The sequence below is a fragment of the Montipora foliosa genome, chromosome 6, assembly GCF_036669935.1.
Source record: "Montipora foliosa isolate CH-2021 chromosome 6, ASM3666993v2, whole genome shotgun sequence".
NCBI lineage: Eukaryota > Metazoa > Cnidaria > Anthozoa > Scleractinia > Acroporidae > Montipora > Montipora foliosa.
The window spans coordinates 31931207-31956206 of NC_090874.1; the positions used below are offsets into that span (position 1 = coordinate 31931207).

At 39.9% G+C, this 25000-nt stretch overlaps 3 protein-coding genes and 1 pseudogene across 3 annotated transcripts; 1 reads left to right on the forward strand and 3 right to left on the reverse strand.

Annotated features, from left to right (window-relative positions):
• Positions 1–275: 275 nt before the first annotated feature.
• On the reverse strand, positions 276–1100 carry LOC138005380 (protein NYNRIN-like). Its single transcript, XM_068851620.1, has one exon. It carries the CDS (start codon positions 1098–1100, stop codon positions 276–278), a length of 825 nt encoding a protein of 274 aa, XP_068707721.1.
• An 8814-nt stretch (positions 1101–9914) lies between these two features.
• Positions 9915–11457, reverse strand: LOC138008987 (uncharacterized). Its single transcript, XM_068856283.1, has 2 exons — positions 11237–11457; positions 9915–10332 (listed from the first exon to the last, which is right to left on the reverse strand). The coding sequence occupies exons 1-2, from the start codon at positions 11455–11457 to the stop codon at positions 9915–9917; spliced, it is 639 nt and encodes a 212-aa protein (XP_068712384.1).
• A 2841-nt stretch (positions 11458–14298) lies between these two features.
• Positions 14299–15030, reverse strand: LOC138005381 (uncharacterized; annotated as a pseudogene).
• Positions 15031–22380: 7350 nt separating this feature from the next.
• On the forward strand, positions 22381–23013 carry LOC138005382 (paired box protein Pax-1-like). The gene has a single exon (XM_068851622.1). The coding sequence runs from the start codon at positions 22381–22383 to the stop codon at positions 23011–23013; it is 633 nt and encodes a 210-aa protein (XP_068707723.1).
• The last annotated feature ends 1987 nt before the right edge of the window (positions 23014–25000 follow it).

The following is a 25000-nucleotide window of genomic DNA, read 5'->3' on the forward strand; positions in this document are numbered from 1 at the left end:
AACCTGTTGCATCGTTGCGAGTCTTCTGCAGATCTCTAGAACATGACTCACTAGGTTCTTTTCTGACAGCTGTTCCTCTAACCAAGACTCCTTAATAACGGCAAGGGGACCCCTAACTATTCGCCCATAAAGCAATTCAAAGGGGGAATACCCAGTAGACTTATTTGGTACCTCTCGGTAGGCAAACAGCAAGTATGGCAGAAATTTACCCCAGTGTTGAACTTGCTCACTCGCAAACTTCCTGATCATTTGCGTTAAAGTGCCATTAAACCGTTCTACTGAACCATTAGCTTCAGGGTGATAAATAGAAGTTTTGATCTTAGTGATACCGAGCCCTGATCGGAAACTATCTCATCGGGAATTCCTACTCTAGTGAAGTAATTAATTAGAGCATCAGCGGCAGCCTTTGAACTGGTATTTCGAAGGGGAATGGCCTCAGGGTAGCCAACAGGGTAGCCAACTCTAGTAAAGTAATTAATTAGAGCACCAGCGACAGCCTTTGAACTGGTATTTTGAAGGGGAATGGCCTCAGGGTAGCGCGTAGCAGAGTCCACGATTGTCAGGATACATTTATAATCTGTCGTGCGTGGTAGTTCACCTACAATATCGATTGCAATCTTCTTGAACGGCTGTGTTTCTATATTTACTGGCTTTAAAGGTGCCCTCTTGGATTTTAACTTTCTAGACAATAGTTGGCACTGTGGGCAAGTTGCACAATACTTCCGTACGTCAAAATGAAGTCCAGGCCAGAAGAAGTGTGCTGCTATACCACTTAAAGTTTTCGAAGTACCCAAGTGACCTGATAGGGGAATGGTATGTCCCACGCGAGGGATTTCATTTCTGTATGTTTCAGGCACTTCAACATGATCTACATACCTCTCTCCATTGTGCAGTTCCCTGTTGAACTTTCGGTGTATTAGGAGTTCATTACGTAAGTAGTACCCATCAACTTCCTTTTGGGCACTTAAACACACTCGGCTACGTACTTTAACAAGGGTTACGTCAGTTTTCTGATCTGTGATCAGTTGGTTTCTGTTCCGGTCTCGGATGTTACTTGGAAAACGCTTTGACTTTTCAGAAACATTTTCTGGTTCATGCATCAATTTTTCCTCACCTTTTTTGTCGTTGTCCTTTCCCTCAAAGACTATTTATAACTCACCTCCCTTCAGGCGATTTTTGGCTCTTCCTTAGGCAGACTTTTCACAGAAATTGAATTTTCACGGTCAAGAATCTTGTCTGCTCTACACTATGCTTCCTCTAAGACTTTTTGACAAACGCTTGACCACGTCTACTATTTTCAGCAATTCCACTTCTTTCCCACTGATCAAAAACATTTTGGTGCGATAGGGTTTGTCCATGCAATGAGCAGCCTAAAAGACAATCCACAGGCAATTTTTCCATGACGCCTACCAGCTCGATGTGTTTTCCTTGTTTAGTCACAAACTCGACTCAAGCTAAGGGAACTACAATTCGTTCTCCCACTGCAGTTAGAACAGTAATTCTATCCCCTGTGAAGACATTATTTTTTGTGAATCTTTTACGTACCAGTGTTCTTGTATAACCAGAATCTACTATCATTTCTGCTGGAAGTCCTTCTATGGTTCCCTTGATGTCACTTGATGGAAATTCGTAAGGATGAGATTCGGGGGGAGTCATACATAGCAAAAAGCCCTGGGAAGGTTTGCTTAGGCCTCTATTACAATTGAATGACATATGTTTACTACATTTATAACAAGTAATTTCGGGTGTCGGGCTCCTTCTGTTAGGGTTGGCGACCATTTTATGTTGTGAACCAGGCCTGTGCCTTGTCTCTGGCAGAAAAGATTCCTTCTTTGCACGAAATTCTTGTTTTGGGGATTTAGACCCATACCCTTTACCGAAAGATGGATACTTACCAGCAACAAAAGAATCCAAGAGTCGTTCCATAACAAATTGCTCCAAAATCTTTTCAGCATCTCCTGTAGCCCCTGCAACTTCCATCCACCTTTTTAAGTATCTTCGTGTTCGGTTCCCCCATTGCACAAAGTCCTTGTCTGGTAGCTTTTCTGCGGTACAAAACTTAAATCTGTAGTGATCAGCGGTCAACTGATATGCCTTAATAATTATACTCTTGGTTTCATAATAATCGTGACATTTTAGGTCCGGAATTTCCAGATAAACGGATTTCGCTTTTGCTGTTAGTTAAGGAACGAGGTTACCCAGCCATTCGCTTTGAGGAAGAGACTGGACCTTGGCAGTCATTTCAAATATTCTGGAGTAATCGTCAATGTCTTCCGTCTCTCTCATTTCACCGAATCTTCATAAATACAGGCTTCTTCGAAAATGTTCGCCTTTCCACTTCTTTCATTGTGTACTCTTCTTTTTCGCTTATTAGAACCCTTAGCCTTTGCTCCTCCCTAATCGACTTCTCTTTTTCTTCAGAAACTCTTTGTCTCTCATACTCTCGTCTCTCCTTTTCAGCTTCTCTTTCAGCCTCGCACCTCTCCCTCTCCCTCTCTAATTGTCTTTCAAATTCCCTTTTCTCCTTTTCGGCCTCTCTCTCTTCTAACCTCATTGTTCTTTGCAGTTCCAACATCTGGATCTCACACTCTTGTACCTTAACTCGCTGCTCAAAACTGAGATTGCTTTCTTGCAGTTCTAAGGACTCATAACAATTTTCTTCTTCTGCACTGGCCTCTTCACTGGTAGTACGCATTAGCTTATCATGTTCTTTAAGTTTACTAGCCAGTGTTTTCAACCCATCCTTACTAGTGAACAAAATATATCTTTCTAGCCTCAGCTCTCTCTTCTAAAGGCCATTATTTGATTGTTTTCAAGATTTTAAGGGGCCTAGCACCTTCATATTTAAGTTTTTTAATTATTCCTAAGCCTGTGTCTAAATGTAACTTAAGAATTTCTAGCGACAGTACCTTGCTTAGTTATCTGAATATTAAGCCCAAGGCTACTCTCAGTGAAAGGGTCTTTGTGTACGCCGCACCTAAGTTATGGAATGCTCTGCCGAGACTTATCAGGGAATCCACTTCTATTGACACTTTTAAGGGAAAGTTGAAGACTCACCTTTTTGAAAAGGCATTTTCAGCTTAGGCTATTTTTTTATTCTATATATCATTTTATTATTATTGTTATTATTATTACTATTAGGATGACGCATTTGAATATATTTATATAGATATTTGCGCCTTATAAGCTCTTAAATTAAATTAACAATCGTCTTAAATATGATGCGCTCTGAGGTTGGCTACGAAGGGCATAATAAAATCCCACTTCTGACACCAAGAATATATGTGACGATAACTGAGGGTACTCCCTTGGGAAAAATAAGAGAAAAAAGAAAAGAAAGAAAAATGCCAAACCCTTCCCTCGATCCCGCAACACATTACCATTTACTACCTGATTAACAAGAATTTTATTAACGTGTAAACACTAGAAAAAAAAAGAAAGGAAAAAAACTAATCATAAGCTAATCTTAAAACTAATTAATTACACCCTAATTAAGCGGCTAAAGTAAAGTTATTCTTCAAAGTACTATTTACAATTTATACAAAGTTCAGTTCAGTATCAGCCCTCGTGCTTTCTCCAGGTTCTTGTCACTTCAACCAGCTAATCCTGCAACCTCTTACAGCAAACCAATGAACGTCGTTCTTCTGTATGTTCTCAAAACTTTCACTTTTACTCACAAAGCTTTCACTATCTTGGCCACCGCTGACAAAGGAGTTTTGTCTCGGAGTATAGAGGTCGGTTCCCACCAATGACTCTTGGCAGTTTTTTTTTTTTTTTGCCCTTTCTTAACCCGTTCGCTTACCCACTTTGGCTTCTCTCCAGTCTTCTTTCTCCTTCTTTAATTGCGCTCTGTCTCCTTGAGTGACCTTTCCAACTGGCCGCCAATGCCCACGTCTTTTACACATATATAGCTTTACTAATTTATTCAAATTACGACATGCATTTTTACATGACTACACTAAAGGAATTCATTAAAGGGGAACTTTGGTGCAAAAATACGAATTTTGCAAAAGAAAGGCCAAACATCATTGCTACAAGTTTTCCTATTCTTTTTGCTCTCTCTTACAAATTAACGAGTAACTCGACTATTGAAGTTGCCTGAAAATGCGATTAGAAATCCGCAATTTTGGCAACGGATTGACTGCTCAGAAGTCGGTCAGCGTATCATCGTCTGACATCAAGTCATCAAAGTAATTTGATCCTTCCAGTCGGGTACTTTACATTTAGCGAGGTTTTGCCTCGAAATATTACTGAATTCAGGTCTGAATTATGTCAGAAGCTGGGTCTTCCCTCGATAATTTCGACAATGAGCAAGATAGTAACAGGTTTACTATTCAGCCATATCAGTTCAGATGAAGCTAAAAGCCTGTCAGGCGAGGAGTCCATGGAAAGCAACGAAGAAGGTGCAAATTCTCGACTTGAGAATTCAGTGTGTCGATGGGACTATTGATTGAAGAGATGAACTTTTTATCGTGTCTTTAATTAAGCCGGCAAGGTGTAGCATTTAAAAATAAAAGACAGATATTTTCAATATAAATAATGTGAATTAATAAAATCCCAAATAAACACAGTGAATGCAAACGAGTGATTGCGCGAAATGGATGAATGTATGTAAGTTTTTTATTGTCATGTGAGACGTGATATGTGGAAGTTTGGACGAGCCTTTTAATAACTGAAGCTTAAGTTACAACCCAGTTCAGAGGTTACCTTGTCTTCGCGATGGACTCGGGAAATGAAAAGGCCGGTGATCCAAAGGGAAGCAAGAAAATAGAGAGACCCCGGGAAGCCCTGTGTAGTAATGTTTTGCAATAACACCAATGTGCAAAACGTGAGTTTGCATCAATTTCCGAAAAATGACTGGCTACAGCAACAATGCCTTCAGTCCGTGCTAACGAAAAGAGACGATAACTAGCAGCCAGGATCTGGGCACATCTGCAGTAACCATTTTTCTCCAGAGTGCTACCACGGTATGGGGGCGAAATTGGCTGGGTTTGCTTCCAGACTTAAACTGAAGGATGACGCCGTGCCAACAATTCAAGTAAGTCCTACTGTCCAGCAACTTGACGAAGCACGGAGACTAAAAAGAAAGTTACCTCCCACGAAAACAAAGGCGGACGAATCAAGTGACAGGGAGACACCAAAGCGGCGAAGTCACGCTCTATCAAAGTTAACGGCAAATCGGGTACGTTTCTTTTACACAACACTCAACTTAACCCTCTAACTGATTAACAAATTATGCCATGACAATGCGTGGAATGTGCTTTTAATCATTCTGCCACTTGAGAACTTGTACAGATACTGATTCAAAGGTTTTTTTTTTTGGCACAAAGCTTGTGGCACAGTTTGAGCAAATGCAAGAGACTGGGTCAGTCGATAAGGAAAAGCCATCCACAAGTGGTCATATTGATGACGAGAAAGCCCAAGCAGAACAGGTTCCTGGTTATAACCAAAGTGACATGTTTTTTCCTTGCGCTGAATTGTTCCAGCAAAACAAAGGAACCCAAAAAGGACTTCGCCGTCCAATTTTTTGTAGTAAAGGTAATTAAACAAACTTGTTATATTAAACATCACATGGACTTTGAAATTATTCTATTAACAACCCGTTGAGATATCTTTGTTGTCTGATTGATCACTTCAGGTACTCAGGTATCCCCAAAAAAGAAGATTTTGGTCGACATGGGGTCGCAGTGCAACATAGCAAATCTTCCTCTCTTAACCCTCCTCAATGAGGATAAGAAAAGAAACACTCCCTATGACACACACGAGCAACAACTTCAGCAAGGAATTGATGCCAATCCCTTCGAAGATGTTGACGTTGACGATGAGGACTACACTCCGTCTTTCGAATCAGAAGATGAGGAAAAGGAGGCAGAGGATAAAGATTCAATCACAGAATCTGAGCAGTAAGACTAAAATTGAACTTTTCTTTGTTTGTGTCTATTAAGTGTTCCCACCGTTGAATTATAGACATTTCGGATTTCCATTTTTTTTAAAATTTCATTCCTTGACGATGACACGATTCCCTTAAACGTGAAAGTTTGAAATTGTATTTCCAAGTCTATGTCAGACATGCCCTTTAAAATGTTCATTCAATTGGTTTATTGTTACAACTTAGATCAAAAGAAGTTAGCGACAGTGCTAAACCCCACGAAGAGAGAAAGTTCATTGTGTTTGAGACAAACCTGCTAAGTTTGTTTGCCTCATGTCCCATTTGTGCTGGTTTTGCTGAGGCGAGCATTCTTAAGGAAATTGGTACAATGGTCAAAATACATTACTGGTGCACTGAAGAGAAGTGCAGTTTTACCAACGTTTGGTTCAATCAACCGTTTATCAGGGGAAGGATGCCTGTTGGAAACTTGTTGCTTTCGTCTTCCACTTACTATCCGGTGAGTGGCCAGTTGTATGTGTAGCACAAGAAACCAGAACCACGTACTAAAATCAGCCTGATACACAATGCATGACAGTTTTAACGTGGTCTATACAACGAATTAACCACAAAAATGCGCACGGTAGGTCATGCTTTCCAAAGTCACAAGTAATAACAGAGTTGCTGGCCCCAGAACACAAAACTTTGTACCCACGATCAAGAACCATCTCCTGTTCCCGAAATTATATGGACGGGCGGTGAATTTTTTTTCCAAGTGTATGGTCTTCATCGCATGTGTTTGTTTCTCATTTGTTTTTGATCACAGGATCGTCTACAGCTAAAGCTCTCCGGATGTTGAAACTTATGAACGTTGCCTGCATCTCCGAGCGCACCTTCTACAGACACACACGCTTCTACGTCAACCCTGTCGTAATCCAGGAATGGCGCAATCACCAGCAACAACTCCTACATGTAGATGACTTGGCTCAACGTGAAGGGGGGCTGGTGGTAGCTGGCGATGGTAGATGTGACTCGCCTGGCTATTGTGCAACATTTGGTTCGTTTACTTTTATGGAACAACAGATCAACAGAGTGGTGGATTCTCAGCTAGTGCAGGTTAGCACATACTATTCACCCGGTCCACTCAGTCTCCAAAAGGTCCCGTTTCCGCTTCTGTACACTAGCTACGTAAATATAGTATAATTTATTGACTTTATTCTCAACGTGTATTCTTACCAATATAATGTCTTCAATGCCTCGACTTTGATATTATTCCTGACAATACGGACAATGTCAAGATCTTATTATGCTCTTGCATCATGAATTGTACCATCAGTCATAGTTGTTTATTTGTTTACCTGGTATGAGCCATAGTCTAGTTCGGGCTTCACCCTCCAGTTCTCCATGCCCACATTCAGGATACAAATTATTATTTACATCAGCATGTAAGTTTTGGATGTGAAGGGGTATTATTTTCCACTTTGCCTGCATCAATGGACCATTGCCATCTGGTGTTGAAGCTGCACACCAGTACATGTGATTGGAAATGGACTGGCACCATTGAGCGACATCCTCACATTCTCTCTTTTTGGCCAGTTTGTCGATCTTTTTGCTAAGACCTGTTCCAAGGTGATTATATAAATAACATTGCTGAATATTTAGAACTGAATACAACTAGCATGATCGAAAGGTATGCTTGGCAGGCGTTAGCGATGCTCAAGTGGTCCTTATGCATTGGTTCAGATGTGCCAGCTATCTGTTATGTTTATTTAACATGATTGATCCATTACCTTTCGATGCATGCCAGATGTCAAAAAAGTGACAGGTGTCAGGCATATTTCTGCGAATCCATGCTTCATTTTGCTTGTGCCTGTCAGTGATAATCTGAGAAATATTCAGTCCAGCATTGTTGATACATGCGACGGCGTGAACCAACCCTTCGTGTTCCATCCATGCACTATTCTTGACTTCGTTGCTCTAAAAATACAGTTCTGACACTAATCTCTCAAGTCAAACTCTGTTCCAACACCAGTTTGGGAACTGAAGGCGACTAAGTAGATTCTATATAATAATGAGATGGGAATATTATATTATTACCGGTATAACTGACCGAGACATCACAATTGGCCAAAAAATATCTGCTCGTGCACATACTTGCTCAAGAGCCAACATGTAAACGGGGTACAGACAGCATTTCAAATGTTTGTAATATTGCCTTAATAAGTTTCTTTTCCTCCAAATTTATTGACTAAGGACAACACGGGAAATAATGAAAGGCTTTTTGGCTTTGATTTGTTGTCCCTTTCGCATTGATTTAAAAACGATATAACCAAAAACCCGGAGAATACTATTGTTACTAATGATCTAAACGTGTTTTTATGCGATGTGTACATGTAAATCCACAGGCTCGACTGCTGCTGTAAAACTAGAGGAACTGGTACTCAAGCCTCAACTACTCAAAGACATAGCCAAACTGTCACCAAGATACCAAACTTCAGCTCTAGAAGCAAAACACAGTTTGGACATTCACTTTGTTCCCAAGCACACTGCTTTTTCATACTGGGGAATGTACACACAGTTAGTCGAGTACACTGTAAGGCATTCCTTGCCTTTTTGGTCACCTTTCCTGATAGAGCAGGCAACTATATTCAGTGTTTATTGCTTAACAGATTGTGCCTTTCTGCCCTGCACTACAATGAAAATGCAGACAGAACGCAGGCAGTGACATTGGATGGGAGGCCATGCTATTCCATGTTTCCAAAGGCTAAGAAAAAGGGGCCTGCAGTCAGAGAAGTTAAAACAGAAGCAACTTATGGTAGGATCAAATCAATGAGAAAAAATAAAAATAAAAAAAAATAATTGGAATAACAGCAATAAATAATAATAATAATAATAAATAATAATAATGTATCACTGAATTTGTTGACAATGCAATGATCAACAGAAATCCTATTAATATTGACAAATTAAATGTAGTGTTGTTTTCCCCTGCCTTGCTGTACCAGTAGTTCATCCCTGCCCAAATAGTCAGTTGATAGGTCAATATTGTAGTATGATTCATTGGCTATAATGTAAAAATGAAATACCACAATAAATGGGGTACCAAAACAAAAGCAATGACAACTGTACAATATATATCATGACTCGAGCATGGCAAATCATCCCCTAATGCGCCACTCACCTCACACTTCATTGCTAACGTAAGATTTTGTTTCCTAGGTTATTGCTCCAGTGCCATTACAAAGCTCTGTCTTAGTTATGAGGATAACCCAAGAACATTGAAGGAGTATATGGGTGTTCTGCAAATCAATACTCCACCACCCCTTGCTGCATCAACACAAAAGCCTGACTGAGAAGAAGCAATAGCAAGTTTTGTTAGCAGATATAACATATCTAGCTTATTGAATTAGGCTGGTCCTCACACTTATACATGTACAAGTTTTATGCCCAAAAATGTGTTGTAGTGTTTTCACATGATGTCACGATAGCCATGTTGGTGTCGCACACTAGTCATGTGGGAACTGAAATACTATTTCGTACCGCGCACCAGTGGCTCAGTTGGTTGAGCACCGAGCTGTCACACGGGAGGTCGTGAGTTCAACTCCGGCCGGACCAACACTCAGGGTCTTTAAATAACTGAGGAGAAAGTGCTGCCTTTGTAATTACATCTGCAAATGGTTAGACTCTCTAGTATTCTCGGATAAGGACGATAAGCCGGAGGTCCCGTCTCACAACCCTTGTTCATTAACTCTGTGGGATGTTAAAGATCCCACACACTATTCGGAAAGAGTAGGGGACAATGTTCCCGGTGTTGTGGTCTGACCTTTCCAGCATGTGGTCGGCTTGGCAGGATTAGCTGGAAGGGCTTCTGTGTGAATGAGACCACAATTGTGTATAACAGCCAGAAGTCAGGCTACTTAGCCAAGTGCTGGAGCCTCACTCAAGAGCCAAGAGCAAATTATTTCTTTTGTTTTCTTAATCCAATATGGTGGCTAGTCATGACTGAAAAGCACTCTATAAAAATAAAATTCAAGGTTGTCTATTGTTATTAATCTGCATATCTAAATCCTGAAAACACCATATCATCTTCAGACCTCCTAGGCTCTTGGAAGTGAGCTCTGATGCAGTTAACTGCACAAGAAGGCAGAGGAACTCTGATTTCCTTGCCAAGAACTCCCCAGCACCACCTAACTAATTGCCTGTAGGCTACATGCCTACTCTTTTTATGATCAGGACCTTCATATGCAGAGGTCCCATACTGTTGTTTATACTGAAGCCAAGCTGCCTGTAACACCCAGTGGTTGAGGCTCACAGCCTGGAAGCCAGGGTGCTGAACAATACAATCTGGAGGTGCTCCGAGGTGCTCTATCTCGACAGCCTCCAAATTTTTTCTTTGAATCTCCTCAGTCTCTCGGCAGCAAATATTCTCTTCTCGCCACATCTTAAGGCAATTTACACAGAGGCACCTATTCATCAACGATAGTTTATAATTGAAAAGGTCATGAGAGGGAATTGAACACTACATCAATTTAGAGACCTTCTTACTGTGCAAATTAGGAATATATCTCGAAAGACATTCTTCTCCTATTCCATGATGATGTGCTGTAAAATAGTTTTCTATTAATAGTAAGGCTTGTTTGAAACTTATCACCTTCTTGTGTAAAATATTGTAAAAGAAATGCCTAGATTTCTATAAGATCATGGAAAGCCAGAAGAATCTGACTATCAGGCTGATAGCGCGGTCAAAAAGGATAGGCATGAAAACACAAGACACTGATTGGTTTGACGCATGGGTGCATCATTTGCATTCGAAACTTCTCAAAATAAACGAAAGAGACATTGTTCTTCTCTTTCGAAAAGGTTCAAATTAAAATTCCACACACCCTAAAAAGTGAAATTTTGGAGCCAGCGAATACGAAAAATAAGCCTTCATAACAATTTGGCGAAACTGATATCACGAGAAGTGAAACAGAATAGCACAATGATGGAGGCCAATAATTATTCTGTTGCAATACTCGCAGCTTCTGCGATTGTTTGTTTCACAAAAAAGTGAACAAAGCAGCGAGCATTCTAAGTTGAAATAGCGCTGATGCGGTGGCCTTAAATATATGCCGAAACCACAACCAAAGCAGTAGTCGCTAAAGCCGGTACCTCGGTAATGTAAATTAATCAAGTACTGAAGTGAACACAGTGAGTACATGAACACGTAAACAAGTAGCAACAGCATTTTCGTCTGATCGAAAGGTGTTTATTGAAGCTACGGTAAATATAATAAATGGAAAAATAGTCACGACTTCTTTCAATTGCGGTAAAACAATTTAACTTGGAAAGTCGCTGCCATTTTGACGTCCAAGGCTTCAAGAAACTCACCATTCTTCACTATCTTGGTCACAACGATGGCGTGGACGTTCGATATCATCCTCACGCTCTTGTGTCGCAACAACTCTCCCTGGAGGCTCAAAACACCATGGCTGAATACCGGCAAAAGACACAACTCCATTTTCCATCGTATCCTCCCCTACAGCTCCCTCGAAATCAGATAAATCAGATCCAGAAGTGGAGCTATCACTGCTACTTGATGAGTCGGCCATTTCAGTGCTTTGTGAAAGTTACACATGTATGACGTATGATGTCACATGACCCAGAATCGAAGTTTTCATGGTGGAACTGCCAACGAGCGGCAAAATACGAACTTTCAAGGCTGAATTAACGGGGAAGGAAGCTTCGAAAGATGAACTTTTTTATTCCGTCAATACAAATGGACTACAGGGAATGTTTTTGCGAAAAAGTGTTTTTTAGGTGACAGTTGCCCTTTAAGCGTTTTAAGCCTAAATAAATAGCATGAAGAAAATTACATATTTTGGCTTTTTCTTTGTGATTTCACAATGTACTCGAATGTGTTCCTTTTTTCGGTGGACAATTCTACTTTTTCTCAGGCGAAATTGAGTTTAGAAAGCCCGAGCTTTGATCAATTAATTACTTAAAACAGTAGGTCGACTTGTGGCAAGTCTACAGTAGGAACTAACCAAGATCCATGGAACCCAGGATGAAAGTACAATCTAAGACTATTTGTTTACGGCGGTGTGGCTTTCTGCTTGTGTTTTATACTGTAGATCAAGCGGACAAAACTCTGGGAGCACGAATTAATTTCCTTCTCGGTCTGGTTGTGACAACTGTTTATGTTGCCGATTTTAATCATTCCTGTGAGTACAACATAGCCTAGATCAATTATAACTTTGATAATATGGTTCGCAGATCGGGAATGTTACTGCAATACACGTTTAACTTGTCAATACTACGAATTGTTTACTGTGCTGCTGGCTTCACCAACTCTTACACTGCTAATTTGGTTTATGCACTAAATCCTTTCTTTTGGCGAACACAACGCAATGTGATACTGCATTTTTGTTTATAATTTAGGTGTTCATGTGAGAATTGCCAGATCATGGGACGAGTGGAGGCATGCATTTGCTGCCAAGAGATTGAGGCGGGCAAAAATAAAAATATTGAGGCAGTCACAAGTGGCGAATGCCAAGACGAGCCCACATGTATAACCCAACACCCAGGGTTTCATCCAGTCTGTATCAATAGATGGGTGCAAGCAGCAACACAAAGACCCTTATGATGGGCCAGAGCATAAACTATTTAGACATATAGCTTACAGGCAACTGGCCCGATGGTGCTGGGGGATTTTAGGGAAAGAGATAAGGTTGTTCTTCCATCTTGTGCTGATATGTGCATACGTAACTTTTATCCCCCACCTGGGCCAGAAGAAGAGTTTGCCTTTGAAGGGTTTCGGTATGCGAATAAGTGATCTGGTTTGACCATAAAACTATTTACAAGTTCAAAATATTGAAATGATATATAAAAACTTCATTATTACTTAGGCCTATTTCATTTATACTGTACCATCTATATTTGTTTTTTGTTTCCTCTGAATGGGTGTCATATTATTCATGTGTTCGTTTTTTCAATGTGTATAATTATATTACTCTCATTGATAAAATTACTGACTACTTGTTCTTTAGTATTTTTTACTTTACTTTCAGCACTGATCAGGGGCACCCAACGTCAATTTTCGGAAAATATCTGTTCGGAAGACGATTTGAGATCTAGAATTTTCGGAAATTTATTGCTTGCCTGCCTGTCCTAGGATTTTCGAACATCTGAAAAATGGTATAATTGCCCACTTTTAACGGATTTTAACCCTAAAAAGGTCACCTAGAATTTTCGGGAGCCTTTTTTCTGGCTGAAATTTTCGAAAAGGTTAATTTTGATCCCTAGAATTTTCGGATCACTAGACTTTCAGCTAGGAGATCCGAACAGATAAAAAAAAAATTAGGGGATAAAAATATGCCTATGTCTACCGTTTAAATACTAAAATACGTTTAACAATGCTATGTTTAAGTGGTTTTGAACTATATTCTCGTTGGGTGCCCTTGACTGATATATATATAGTTTATGACTTGTGTTTATCAGTTAGGGTGAAAGAGTAACGATTCAATGTTTCTTCAAATTATATCAAGATTCTTCAAAATTATTATGCAGGAAAAATAATTGTTACTTGTAAAGCTACACATTATTTTCATTAGTTAAATCTTGATCAATGTTGTTGTATCAAGTCTGCCTTAAGTGGTGCTGGCTCTGAGGCAATGTTCTTTGGTAGCTGAACAGGCAAAGGCTGGGCAACTGCATTTCCTTCCTCACACCGCTTGATGACTTCTGAAATCATACCTGACAAATAATGGTATGATTTCTTCTCACTGATTGGCTTGACTACCCATCGCTTATGGGCCGTCGGAAAGCACATCTTGTAGCGTGCCGCGCCTGCATGTTCTCCTACCTGTACTTGAGCTTGATTACGGCCTGTGTTTGCATTGTTGTCAAGTGCAGAAAGTTGAGTCCTGGTAACCATGCCCTGGTACGAAAAATGTTCTCTTTTTGAGCAGTACTTGAGCATCATTGTGTGATTGACCTCGATTCTGCCAGTGTGGCAGAAGTCAGTAAGCCTAGCCATATCTTTTAGGAGCTTAGTGTTTAGGACCACTTCCTCCAAAGCTAAGTGAGCCCAGGTACCTGGTTTGAGCCAGCAGATTCGCTTAGCTTCAGAGGATGAAATGCACCTGTGACTGCACTTGTGAAAATGAGTGTTCCCTGACCAATTATGTTTGTTGCTAGTGTGATTCAACACTGATTTCCGTTTTTCACGCAAAAGATCCACACTACCATTGCAGGTTACAGCAGACCACAAGAGGTGTCATATTTTGCACAATCTCCTGCACTGTCACAACGGCCATCGCCATCAAGGTTGACAACTGCCTTCCCATTTTCAATGTGGCGTCTACTTTCAGTCTCCCGTGCCTCATTAACAACAGGGAACAAATACTTTAGTTGTGTGTTGTAATAAACACTTTCACAAAAAGATTGAAACATTAGGCAAAGCGACTGATAGCAGCAAAGGTGTTACCAGTGAACAGAATGGATGCTGCCATCAATAAGTTACCCAAGGGTTTCTTTTTCACCATTGGTTGTGAATCCCAGTAAGTGGTGTGGCCACTGTGGCAGGTTAACTCAATTGATAGCGTACTACCAATTTTCTTTTCCTCTCAATTTGGATGATGACGTCTCCACAGTCCGGACACCGTTTTAGCAACTTATTGAGACACGAATCAAATACTAGGTATTTCTTTTCCCAGCCGGACTGCTACATGTAGAGTCCTCGTTATTTTCATCTTCAGACATTAAGTTGTCGTCATGTGTAAATTTTTCTTCACCAGGTAACCAATGGGGATCCAGGTCCTCATCATCTCTAGCATCATCATCATCCCCACTATCATCACCATTCTCATTTCCAAACACAATTTCATCATCCTCCGTAGTTGTTCTCAGGACAACTTCTACTTCATATAGTGGAGGTGGTGAGGTAGCATTGAAGCTGTCATCCTCATATGTAGGGAAAATTACATAAGGGGGCCGCTGCGTGGCATAACTGTGGTCAAGTTTAACTTTTGATTCGTCTGCTTCAACTGAAGACCAGGTAAGGAAAGCTTATTGCTTGGCTTCTCAGAAACATTGGTAGATGCATTATCCTTTTCATCTGTTTGAGTTTCCACAGTCTTATAGCAAATAGGGTCAAAACAGCATTGAATTCCAATGTCATGCATCTGTGGTTGTGCAGGGGAGTCATGGTTAGGTTTGTTTTAAACAAGGACAGATTCCTCATGACATATGAAAACATCTTGGGAAGTGCTCTCATCATTTTGGGCAGTCAGCAATAGTTCTACAACAGCCTAATTAAAAAGTGAAAAAGTGTATAGATGCTAGTTCAGATGGAAACTGAACTTCGGTTGTATTCATGTAGAACCGTCCAGCACATTTTTTTTCTTGAGAAAGGTAACAAAAAAGAAAGTAACTGTGAGGGAAAAATAGGCCTCAAGCCATTATTGCCCTAATATGTTTCAAGACTAACTTTTCCGTTTGTATGTTTAATTTTGTTCACGTGAGAACAATAGCAACAAGTTAGTTTGTTGAATGATGACTCAGGACAAAGCAGAAGGTCAGGTGTATAAAGGGTGACCGTTATTTTGCCAAATAAATAAAGAGCAGCATATATTAGTTAAGAAAACTATCGAAGTAATGCAAAATCAAAAGAGGACAGATCTTCCTTCCCCTGGTATTAATAAGCAAGCATTTATGTAGGCCGGCAAATGGCAGTGTGTATTAAATTGGACGGAGAGACATGTTTATGCAGCGGAAATGAAAGCATATAGAATATTGTAGAATACTAACTTCTTCATGTCTTCGTCATTCAAGGCGATTTTCGCCTGATAATCGTGGTTTTTTGGCCTCATGGCCATAATCAATTTCAGACGGCACAGCGTCCTCCTTCAGTCTGCGTCTACACTTCTGTCCTGTAATCTGCAAATGGATATTCACCTGGAAACGGCTTGGCCAAAAATGGTCACTGCAAACATAGCTGTATTGCATTGGCGGCATATTCGATCGTCTGATCCCCTCCAGCCATGTTTTCCTTCGCTGCTTGTCCGATGGGAACTTGTGGTTGCTTATGTCTGCTGTTTTACTAGTTTTTGCTGAATAATTCGTACATCCAGGGACACAACAGTTCACCATTTTCTAGAAACTCTCACATGTAAAGAAAGCGTAGCTTTTTTCAAATATTCTAATGCACACAATGCGAACCGAAGGCAGAGAGCAAGTTCAAAGATCCTGCGAAAAGATCCTTTTGACATTCCTACGTCACATCACACTGCTGACCAATGTAATGCGGCTCGAATTTTCCCAAGATGGCGGCACTCTATTGGCGTTTTTCGCTCGTCTTTCAGATAAAATATCTAGGGTCAAACCAATGATCAGTAGAAACTATTATCAAAAATTAATGTAGAAAATATAGGCCGATCATATAAAATAACTTCATTTTTACCCCGGAGTTCCCCTTTAACACTAAGAGGGGCAATGCTATACTCTAGAGAATAAAAATAACACTTCTCGGCAATACAGCAAATACTAACAAACTAAAATAACACTGAGACGATAACTAGAAGGAAAAAGAAAGGACAAAGAAATTTCATGACAATACCTCTTGGACTGTTCCCAGATGAATTTCGGTAATTTATCGTGACCAACATCGTTTCGTCATTTCTCTAGGAAAACGTAAGATTTAACGAAAGAGTTTTAAATTTATGGCTAGATCGAATTCTTACCGTCATCAGCGGGCGTTGTGTTGTCACCAGTTACAACTCTTTTATCTTTGATGATGGAAGGACGCTGATGGTTCGATCAGATAATTAAGAGACTTCATTTCTCCATTTGTTTTCCATGCGTTATCAACATGCTGCAATTAAAAAATGTTTATGAAAGTCAAGTAGACTTGCACAACTGATAAAAAAACGCAAAAGTGTATTTTGTTGCAATTGCTATGTTTGGTTTCAAAATAGTACCGACAAAGGCTCCGATGCCTCGGAAGAATGTATCGATTAAAACTGAAATTTGACAAGTTTAACGGTGATATGTGGAAGAAATACCTCCTTTTCACCAAAATGGCGATGATAAAACAAAGACAAGCGCACAAGTTTAAATTTCAAGTTTCCAAATAAAATAAAGTCAGGCTTAGATGAAAAGAGATACAAATGAACCTTTTTCAAAACCAAACAAATAATTTCTCATGCACACATACAGTATTACAGCCAGGAGAACAACGAGTGTTTCTTTGGCTGGATAATCCAGCTGTCGCTTACACTGTAGTTAACAGTATCTCTGTATCTTTAAAGAAGTCTTCAGTTTTACATTATGTAAAGATTATAGAATTTGAGTCCTTGCGTAAATCCCACACTGTCTCATTTTGATTACAATTTCTTGCATTGAGAATCGATTCTTCACACCACGAGATCTAAAATTTGACCGTTTTCCGGTTATTTTACAAGAGCAACAGATCATTGTTCTTTTCCGCGGCAAGCCTCGTCTTTTCTCCCGTGCCAAATTTCCCACGTCAAAGTGCACCTCAGTTTTACCGAGAGAAAGAAAATTGCATACCTCGGTGCCGCACGACCACTACCCGTGGTATAATGCCTCGTCCCAAGGGGTCAATACTTTCAGGCGGTACTGCATTCTATGATACGTAACTCAAATATTTGTGTTACTCACCATTTAAAGCCAATATCTCCGTGCGGACCCTCTTTCCTTGCCAATTTACAGTCACCCCCAAACCTTCTCTCAACTCCATATGTTTTTCAAAGATAAGCCATGTTGGCACAGAAGAATAAAGCTCTAAGAGGATGCTTCCCAGTTTCTTTACACAACTGTAATGCCATTTCAGCACACAGGAACTTAATTGACTGGCAGACATAAAACTGCAGGTGTAATAACTGACAAAAAGATCCAGTAAAGGACCTTTTTGTAGCTAGACGTGGTGTGCATGTGGATCGAAAATCCCGGCCTTTCATTGGAGGAATGAATTATTTTTGTTCTTGTCTTTTTGCATCTGAATGCATCACCTTTTAGTTAGCAATATTTGCATTCCAAATCTTACGTGCTTACTCAACCAAATTAATTGATCTGTCGACTCTTCATTCACATGGCAATTTTTCCCCAATTTCTAAATTAAGAGTTCAGTGAATTGCAAGAACAAGAATGATAAGTTACCAAACTCACGAAAGCAAAAGAAGTGGAAGATGGTGTGAAAATAAGTCGCTGGGGTGTCATCAAGTTTTTGAAGAGATACGAGGAGAGGCAGTGTGTTGAAAATGCCCTGAGAACTGGTCTTAGAAGAAATCACTGTTGAAATAAACAACTTCGTTGACACAGAGATGGAAAGGAATGATGAGATGACTGCTAAGGAACTTACCAGAACAATAAATCAGTGCTTTGGGAGGGAATTTTCGGAAGACAAAGTCAAGCGTCTTCGCAGAAAGCCGGGCTAGGTCTGTACCACTATGAAGTACTGCCAATTGATTCGTGAGCCAAATTGAATCAAACGCTTGGAATTTAGCGAGAAATGTATCAGAGAAGAAGAGCAATTTGATGATGTTATTTTTACCGATGAGTGCTCCGTCTTGCTAGAAAACCACAGCAGAATCACCTTCCACCGTGAATGGGAGCAACCAAAGTTAAAAGGAAAACCTAAACATCCAATTAAAGTGCATGTGTGGGGAGACATTTCGAAATGGGTCCGACTAAGCTTACTACTTTCGAGGGAATTATGAACGCTGACTTCTACGTCAGCGAAATTCTGTGTCACTGCACCCCTTCATTCGCGAAACCTTTCCCGACGGTCATTGTTTCCAACAGGACAACGACACGAAACATACTAGCCACATAGCACGCATATTCATGGAAGAGAATGACGTTACCTAGAGGAAGACGCCTCCGGACTCTCCTGACCTAAACCCTATCAAGCTCTTATGGCATGAACTGAAGCATTTTGTCGGCAACATCATCAAGCCGAGAACGAAAGAAGATTTGATCAAGGGAATCTCCAAATTCTGGAATGAGCGAGTTGATGCTGCCAAATGCTCCAGATACATAGGCCATCTTCTAACGGTGATTCCCATAGTAGCTGCACGCCAGGGAAAAGCTTCAGGACATTATTGAACTCACAGATCAAGAGAAAAGCTGTTTTTATTAACAACGGCTCCTTTAGGAGCCACCACATCAAATTAAAGTCATGACCAACTCACAAATAATAAATAATGATATATTTTAGTAAATGCAGTAAGATTATGCTCTGTGTTTGCATTAATACAAAATAGTTTATAAGGTTTTAAAGCCAGATATGAAACCGTGCATGTTTCTCCTGCAACAAACACAAGTTCACCGTTTTGGTTGTTAAATACCAGTAGTAATCAGAAATTTGAAGATCCTAAAATAATCTAGGACAATTTGCTAACTAAAGTAGCTGTTGATTATTCTTGGAAGGGAATAAACAAACTAGGCCGCACTCATTTAATCCAACTTTCATTTCACTAATTTTTTAAAATTTCGGGCAATGAAACTTGGGGTATCAAGCGAGTCATTACGGAATAGTTTTAGTTCAAACAAACAGTGTTTGTAAATCTGAAAATTAACATACATGTAGACAGAGGATATTTGTTTCCAGAAAGGTCTGCTACTGCAGTGTTACTGATGACATGTATCCAGTCCGTGTGATTATCGAGTATGCTTTGATCTTATGGACGAAGAATAATTATCTCCTTTGCAATCGCATGGAATACATGCAGTTTTAAAGACTTTTCTCTCGAAATACTACAGAAGTAATTTTCATTAACAAGCTACAATCTTGGACAAAATTTTTGAGAAAACTCTGCTTTTGGACTAAACTCCGATCATGAGTATGAAAAATAAGCTCTCTTTTTGCCCCCCCCCCCCCCCTGATCAATGTTGCCAGACAAAACAAAGCATGTCGAACCTGGGCTTATGAACATTGGTTGTAGGGGGGAGGGGGATCGCTAATAATGTGCGATATTGAGGACGTAGTGCGCAAAATAACCCCTGTTTTTAATATTCTCAAACCTTTTTGTCCAAGATTGTCTGGGGATCATTTTGCCCAAGAACACAAAACGCGTGTATGTATGAGTTCTGTAAGTACAAAAAAGAAAATATATCAGTCGTAGGCATGTCGCCATGGTATTCGATTGACAATTAGAGTTAATTAACCCTAATAAAGAAAAACAATGTTACGTCATCATTGAGGTTCATTATCAAAACAACTGGAAATGGTACATAATAGTCATGTTGACGACGCTTTAGGAGCTAAAGATGTTGCTGAGGAAGTAGGAGTTTCATTAGTAACAATCTTTAGGATCAAGAAAGGTGTCCAAGGCCTTAAAAGGGAAGTTGGTAAAAGCCACAACAAAGGTGTGATCAGATGTGACCCATACGATAAACTATATGGACCCTTCTTTGAAAAATATGTCAGAGAACAGTTCCCCAAACGTTTTGGGAAAGCAAACAAGAATGTGGTATAACAGGAGCAAAATAGTAGTAGAGCAAATTACTTCCGGTTACAAGAAACCCACATCCTGTTTGTAAACCATGCGTCTTCGAATACGAATTGTCATGAATTTTAAGTATAACTGCAAGGCATTATATTTATTTCCCCTACTGTTTTCTCAAGGCGTTGCTAATGAGTATAAACTATGCACAAAATCAATGAGATTTCTACATTTCTTACAAAAAGTGACGCATTTCAACGGTTAACACACCGACTGGCTAAAAACAGACTGGTCATGAAAAATATTTCAAATCTGTTCAAATCACGTTAACCAACCAAAATTTCTCATTCCTTTGCCGTAAATCTATGTCAGTTAAAGAACACACAAAAGTAACCGTTGTTAACCATGCAATTTCCTTATTGCGTGTAATCTTACAGAAATATATCTGCGATAATTTCATATCTGTATATACATATTGATCAGTGTAAACCAAAGTGTGCAAAAACAGCTAGGGCAAGGCCGACTGGTTTTGATATAACTCCTTCATATTGTCCTCGTTATAGGACTCAGTAAGTCTCTTACTTCTTAATTGTACTAATGTGTGAATTCCACGAAGTAAAAGAACAGCAATTCGCAGTGCAGTAAAGTAAAGTAAACAGAACCCTATCTTATGTAAACAATTCACGTACATGGCTAATAATGCACTGCTGTAACAATGTTTGTTTCACGCAATATTATTGTATGGCAAGTAATCCTCGACAATTTACTATGTATCAGCTATGAGAAGATGAGTTTTACATACTATAAACATATGAGAGTGTTCACACTCTCATATAGACAGATATTTGATAGTTTATACCAAATACAATCTTGAACAAAATTGTTGAGAAAACTCTGCTTTTGGACTAAACTCTGATCACGAGTATGAAAATAAGCTCTCTTTTTGCCCCCACACCCCCCCCCCCCCCCCCCCGATCAATGTTGCTAGACGAAACAAAGCATGTCGAACCTGGGCTTATCAACATTGGTTGTAGAGGGGAGGGGGATCGGTAATAATGTGCGATATTGAGGACGTAGTGCGCAAAATAACCCCTGTTTTTAACATTCTCAAACCTTTTTGTCCAAGATTGTACATTGCAGGTTACAGCTAAATTGTCGGGCAGATCGTACCCTCAATTAGAAGCCTACGGAGTAAACTTCAAATACCTCTCCTGCCCGATGGTGTTGAAGACTGTTTACGGTCCGTGTGATTGTTGAGTATGTTTCGATCATACGGCTGAAGAATAATTATCTCCTCCGCAATCGCACAGAATAGTGTCGTTCGTTGTGATTTTTTCCCAATGTCAGCAACCGGATGCGAAAGAGGACTACACTCGCTCATTTTCCCGCGTTACTCTCGAGCAACATTCCACGAGAAACTTTGGCAGGCTTTTCTTTCATTCGTATTCCCAGTTGCGTTTGTGCTATTAATCTATCGAGGAATTAGTTAAGCGAGCAGCTCATTAATTTCTCGATTCCTTCGACTCGATTCTCGCCTCAATCCTTGATCCTCGATCCTTGCAAGAATTGAGACCCGAAAGAGACTGTCAACTTACTTTTGCACGGTACTGTATGTCAGTAATCTCCATAATATCTTGAAGCAATTAGTGGATGTGGATATTACTATATAAAGAAACCATTTACACCTAATGAAACACATGAATATCATTTGCCCATCTTTTTTCCTGGGACAGTCTTCAAGGTCATGATCAGATGAGGAATTATCAGATTCAGGTCACATTCTAAAGAAAAACAAGTTGAACAAATAACAAGTGGATTACAACAGAAAAGTGTATGCCAAAATTGCTATCTTTTAAATAACCAGCTATTGTGGCCTGACAAGAAACGGCTTTAAGAGTAATGAAGTTTTGTGTTGCTCTATATGCTAGATGTTATACCATCGATTGCATCTACCCGTGAAAGCATGCACTCAAAACATGTTTTCACGTGATGTCAAATTTTTGAGTTTCAGGTGTCAAACTTTGAAGTTTCCCCGCCCAAATGTGAAGTTTCACTACTGCCAGGGATATGTTTTCAGTCAAGAAGAAAGGAAGAAATTATCAAAGAGGCGTCCCACTTTCAAGTGATTTGTGGAATCAAGTGGTAGAACTTGCCCAGCATTATCCTTTTTCAGAAGTTGGGCGAAGATTACGCATCAGCAAGGGCGCAGTTTCAAATCTCGTTAAACGGTACAACTTGACTGGAAGCATGGTTCCCAAAAAGTTGAATCACGTTCGAACAGTTCCAAAATACACTTTCCAAGAGTCTATTCTATTAGAGACCATGGTTCAAGCAAGCAGTTCTTCCTCGCTTAAAGAACTGCGAGATGATTTGGCCATTCATGGTGACTGTGGAGAACTGTCAACATCAACACTTTCCAGATATATCACAAACAAACTTCCAAGTGGCCGCAACTATTCCCGAAAAAGATTTGGGAAATGTGCTTCAGAGCGTTTTACTCTGGAAAATATAGTGTACACTCAGTTGTACATTGACTATCTGAAAGACAAAGATCCTTCCTCTGTTAAGTTTTTTGACGAGTCAGGATTTCAGTTGCCTGATGCTGGTCATTTAAACTTTGGTTTCTCACCTGTCGTTGAAGACTGCGTGAAGATACTTGTCTACTGCCAACCTAACGTTGAACTTTCTGGTTGGGTTTGATGGAGTGAAATATGGAAACATCATAGAAGGAGTGTCGAACTCTGTCCAGTTTTTGCGATTCTTTGACGAGGCTTCGTGTACAGTTGATCCAATAATGCAACGACCAATTCTTGAAGTGGGCAACATTGTCGTGGTAGACATTCTGGCCGCGCCTCATGGTGAAGTGGAAAGGGCGCTGCGAAGCCTCCTGAATGATCTGGACATCTAGCTCGTTTTTCTCCCAGTGTATTCACCGGACCTGAATCCTATTGAGGAGGTATTTTCCAAGCTGAAGTATTTGTTGAAGTACAGATACCGGGAACTCGTATGGGAAAACCTGGAATAAGCAGTACTGAGAGCGGTCGGGGATGTAACATCGGCGGACATGTACTGCTACTACAACCATGTAGGACATTTTATTTGAGCGATGGAATTGTCATTTGGGATCAATACGACAATACCATTATTGCTTTGGACGTATGAGAAATAGATTGAAGTATTTTAGTCATGTGAACTGAAGTTGCCCAAGGTTTGTTAAAAGTTTAACTCGCTTGCCTTCTATGAGTCCGATGTTTGGAAAAAAATTGTTTACTTAATTAAGCTTAAGTTATATTTCGACAGTTTTTTTGCCAAATTTCGCTCTGTATTTATCATAATGTGCAATGTGAAAAGCCAAAAGTAAAAAGGCCTGCATACCAACACAGTCTCGAATGTATTTGTCAATAGTTATTACAAGACAGGATGTTTACGAAGTCCTTTTCCCAGGAAAGGTCCTCTGTCTGCATCCCATTGGATGAAAACGTTCTCGCGAAAGCTAAATGATCAAACATTTTCATCCAACATCGTGTTGGAAGAACATGTTTGATTGTTCAGCCGCTTCTCTCATTTTGTACTGATATGGTTTTCCATGTGTGTTTGACGTAGAATGAATGTTGAGCAAACATTTTTATCTAACATTTCGTTTGATCGTTTACCCACTCAGTCAACAAAGCATACACACCCAGCAAAAAACAACCAAATGAATAAGGAAAAATCGTTCCGTGGACTCATTTTGTCTGGTGTTTGGTCAAACAATGTTTGCCTTTTTACCCACCCAACGTTGTGTTTACTGCATCAAATAATTATAGTACAATATTACGCGCTCAAGTTTAATACAGCAGTTGTCAAAAACAGCAGACAATGTGCAATTTAGAGAACAAATGAACATGAACTTTCTGTGTCAACAAGTTAGAATATTGCAACGTTGAAGGCAAAGCATGGAGACTAAGCAAAATACCACAAAGTATTTGCTGCGTAAACGGAGAAAAACGAAATGTCAGCATGTCAAAAACTAGCTGTCATCCATCTTACAATAACAGTAAAACTATAACGGTGAAATAGAGCACACAGGCTAGGTAAAATACTACACAAAATCAAAGTTTCATTCATTTCTTTGAAGACTTGAAGGACAGCAAAATATTGGCCGCTTCCTTTGTTTGTTCTGTGTGATCTCCATTACCAATAGGTGTGCAACCCAGAGATAACTGTTTAGCCATGCAAAGCTGTTTCTTTTCAGGTGTATTTGGTGACAACCAGAAACCGGTAGCTAGTAGAGTTTCACCTATCAGGGAAAGTTATAACAGAGCTTTCCAGCCGTACTCTGGTTTGCGAGCAAGGTGCAGCACTCGAGTAGTTTGCGACGGCGTCACGTTTTGGAAGAGTTCCAATTCCGAGGCGCTTGTTGTTCTCAAGGGACTTTTTACTCTCAAGGAGAGATTTCACAATTTCTCGTCGAGGCGGTCCATTGCCCTTCAATGATTTCTTTACAAACGCAATGTCTTTTCTTGAATTATTTTGGACATATTTTTCAGGATATTCTTCAAGTAACATGTCTTCTAGCAGTTTGTTTACAGACTCATGAACTCTATCAAAAGCTGCTTCCCGAGACCTTAGAGACCGGTCAAAAAATAGAGGGGGGGGGGGCGGGGGGGCTGGTGCAAACATGGGGAAGGCCATGGCTTGGTGCATG

Bases quoted from the DNA above. Each gene is read 5' to 3' on its own strand.
- LOC138005380 (XM_068851620.1), bottom strand. From the start codon at position 1,100: ATGCATGAACCAGAAAATGTTTCTGAAAAGTCAAAGCGTTTTCCAAGT.
- LOC138008987 (XM_068856283.1), bottom strand. From the start codon at position 11,457: ATGGCCGACTCATCAAGTAGCAGTGATAGCTCCACTTCTGGATCTGAT. The intron at 10,333-11,236 runs GTGAGTTTCTTG...GTTGATGAATAG, and splicing joins GACCAAGATAGTGAAGAATG to GTGCCTCTGTGTAAATTGCC.
- LOC138005382 (XM_068851622.1), top strand. From the start codon at position 22,381: ATGTTTTCAGTCAAGAAGAAAGGAAGAAATTATCAAAGAGGCGTCCCA.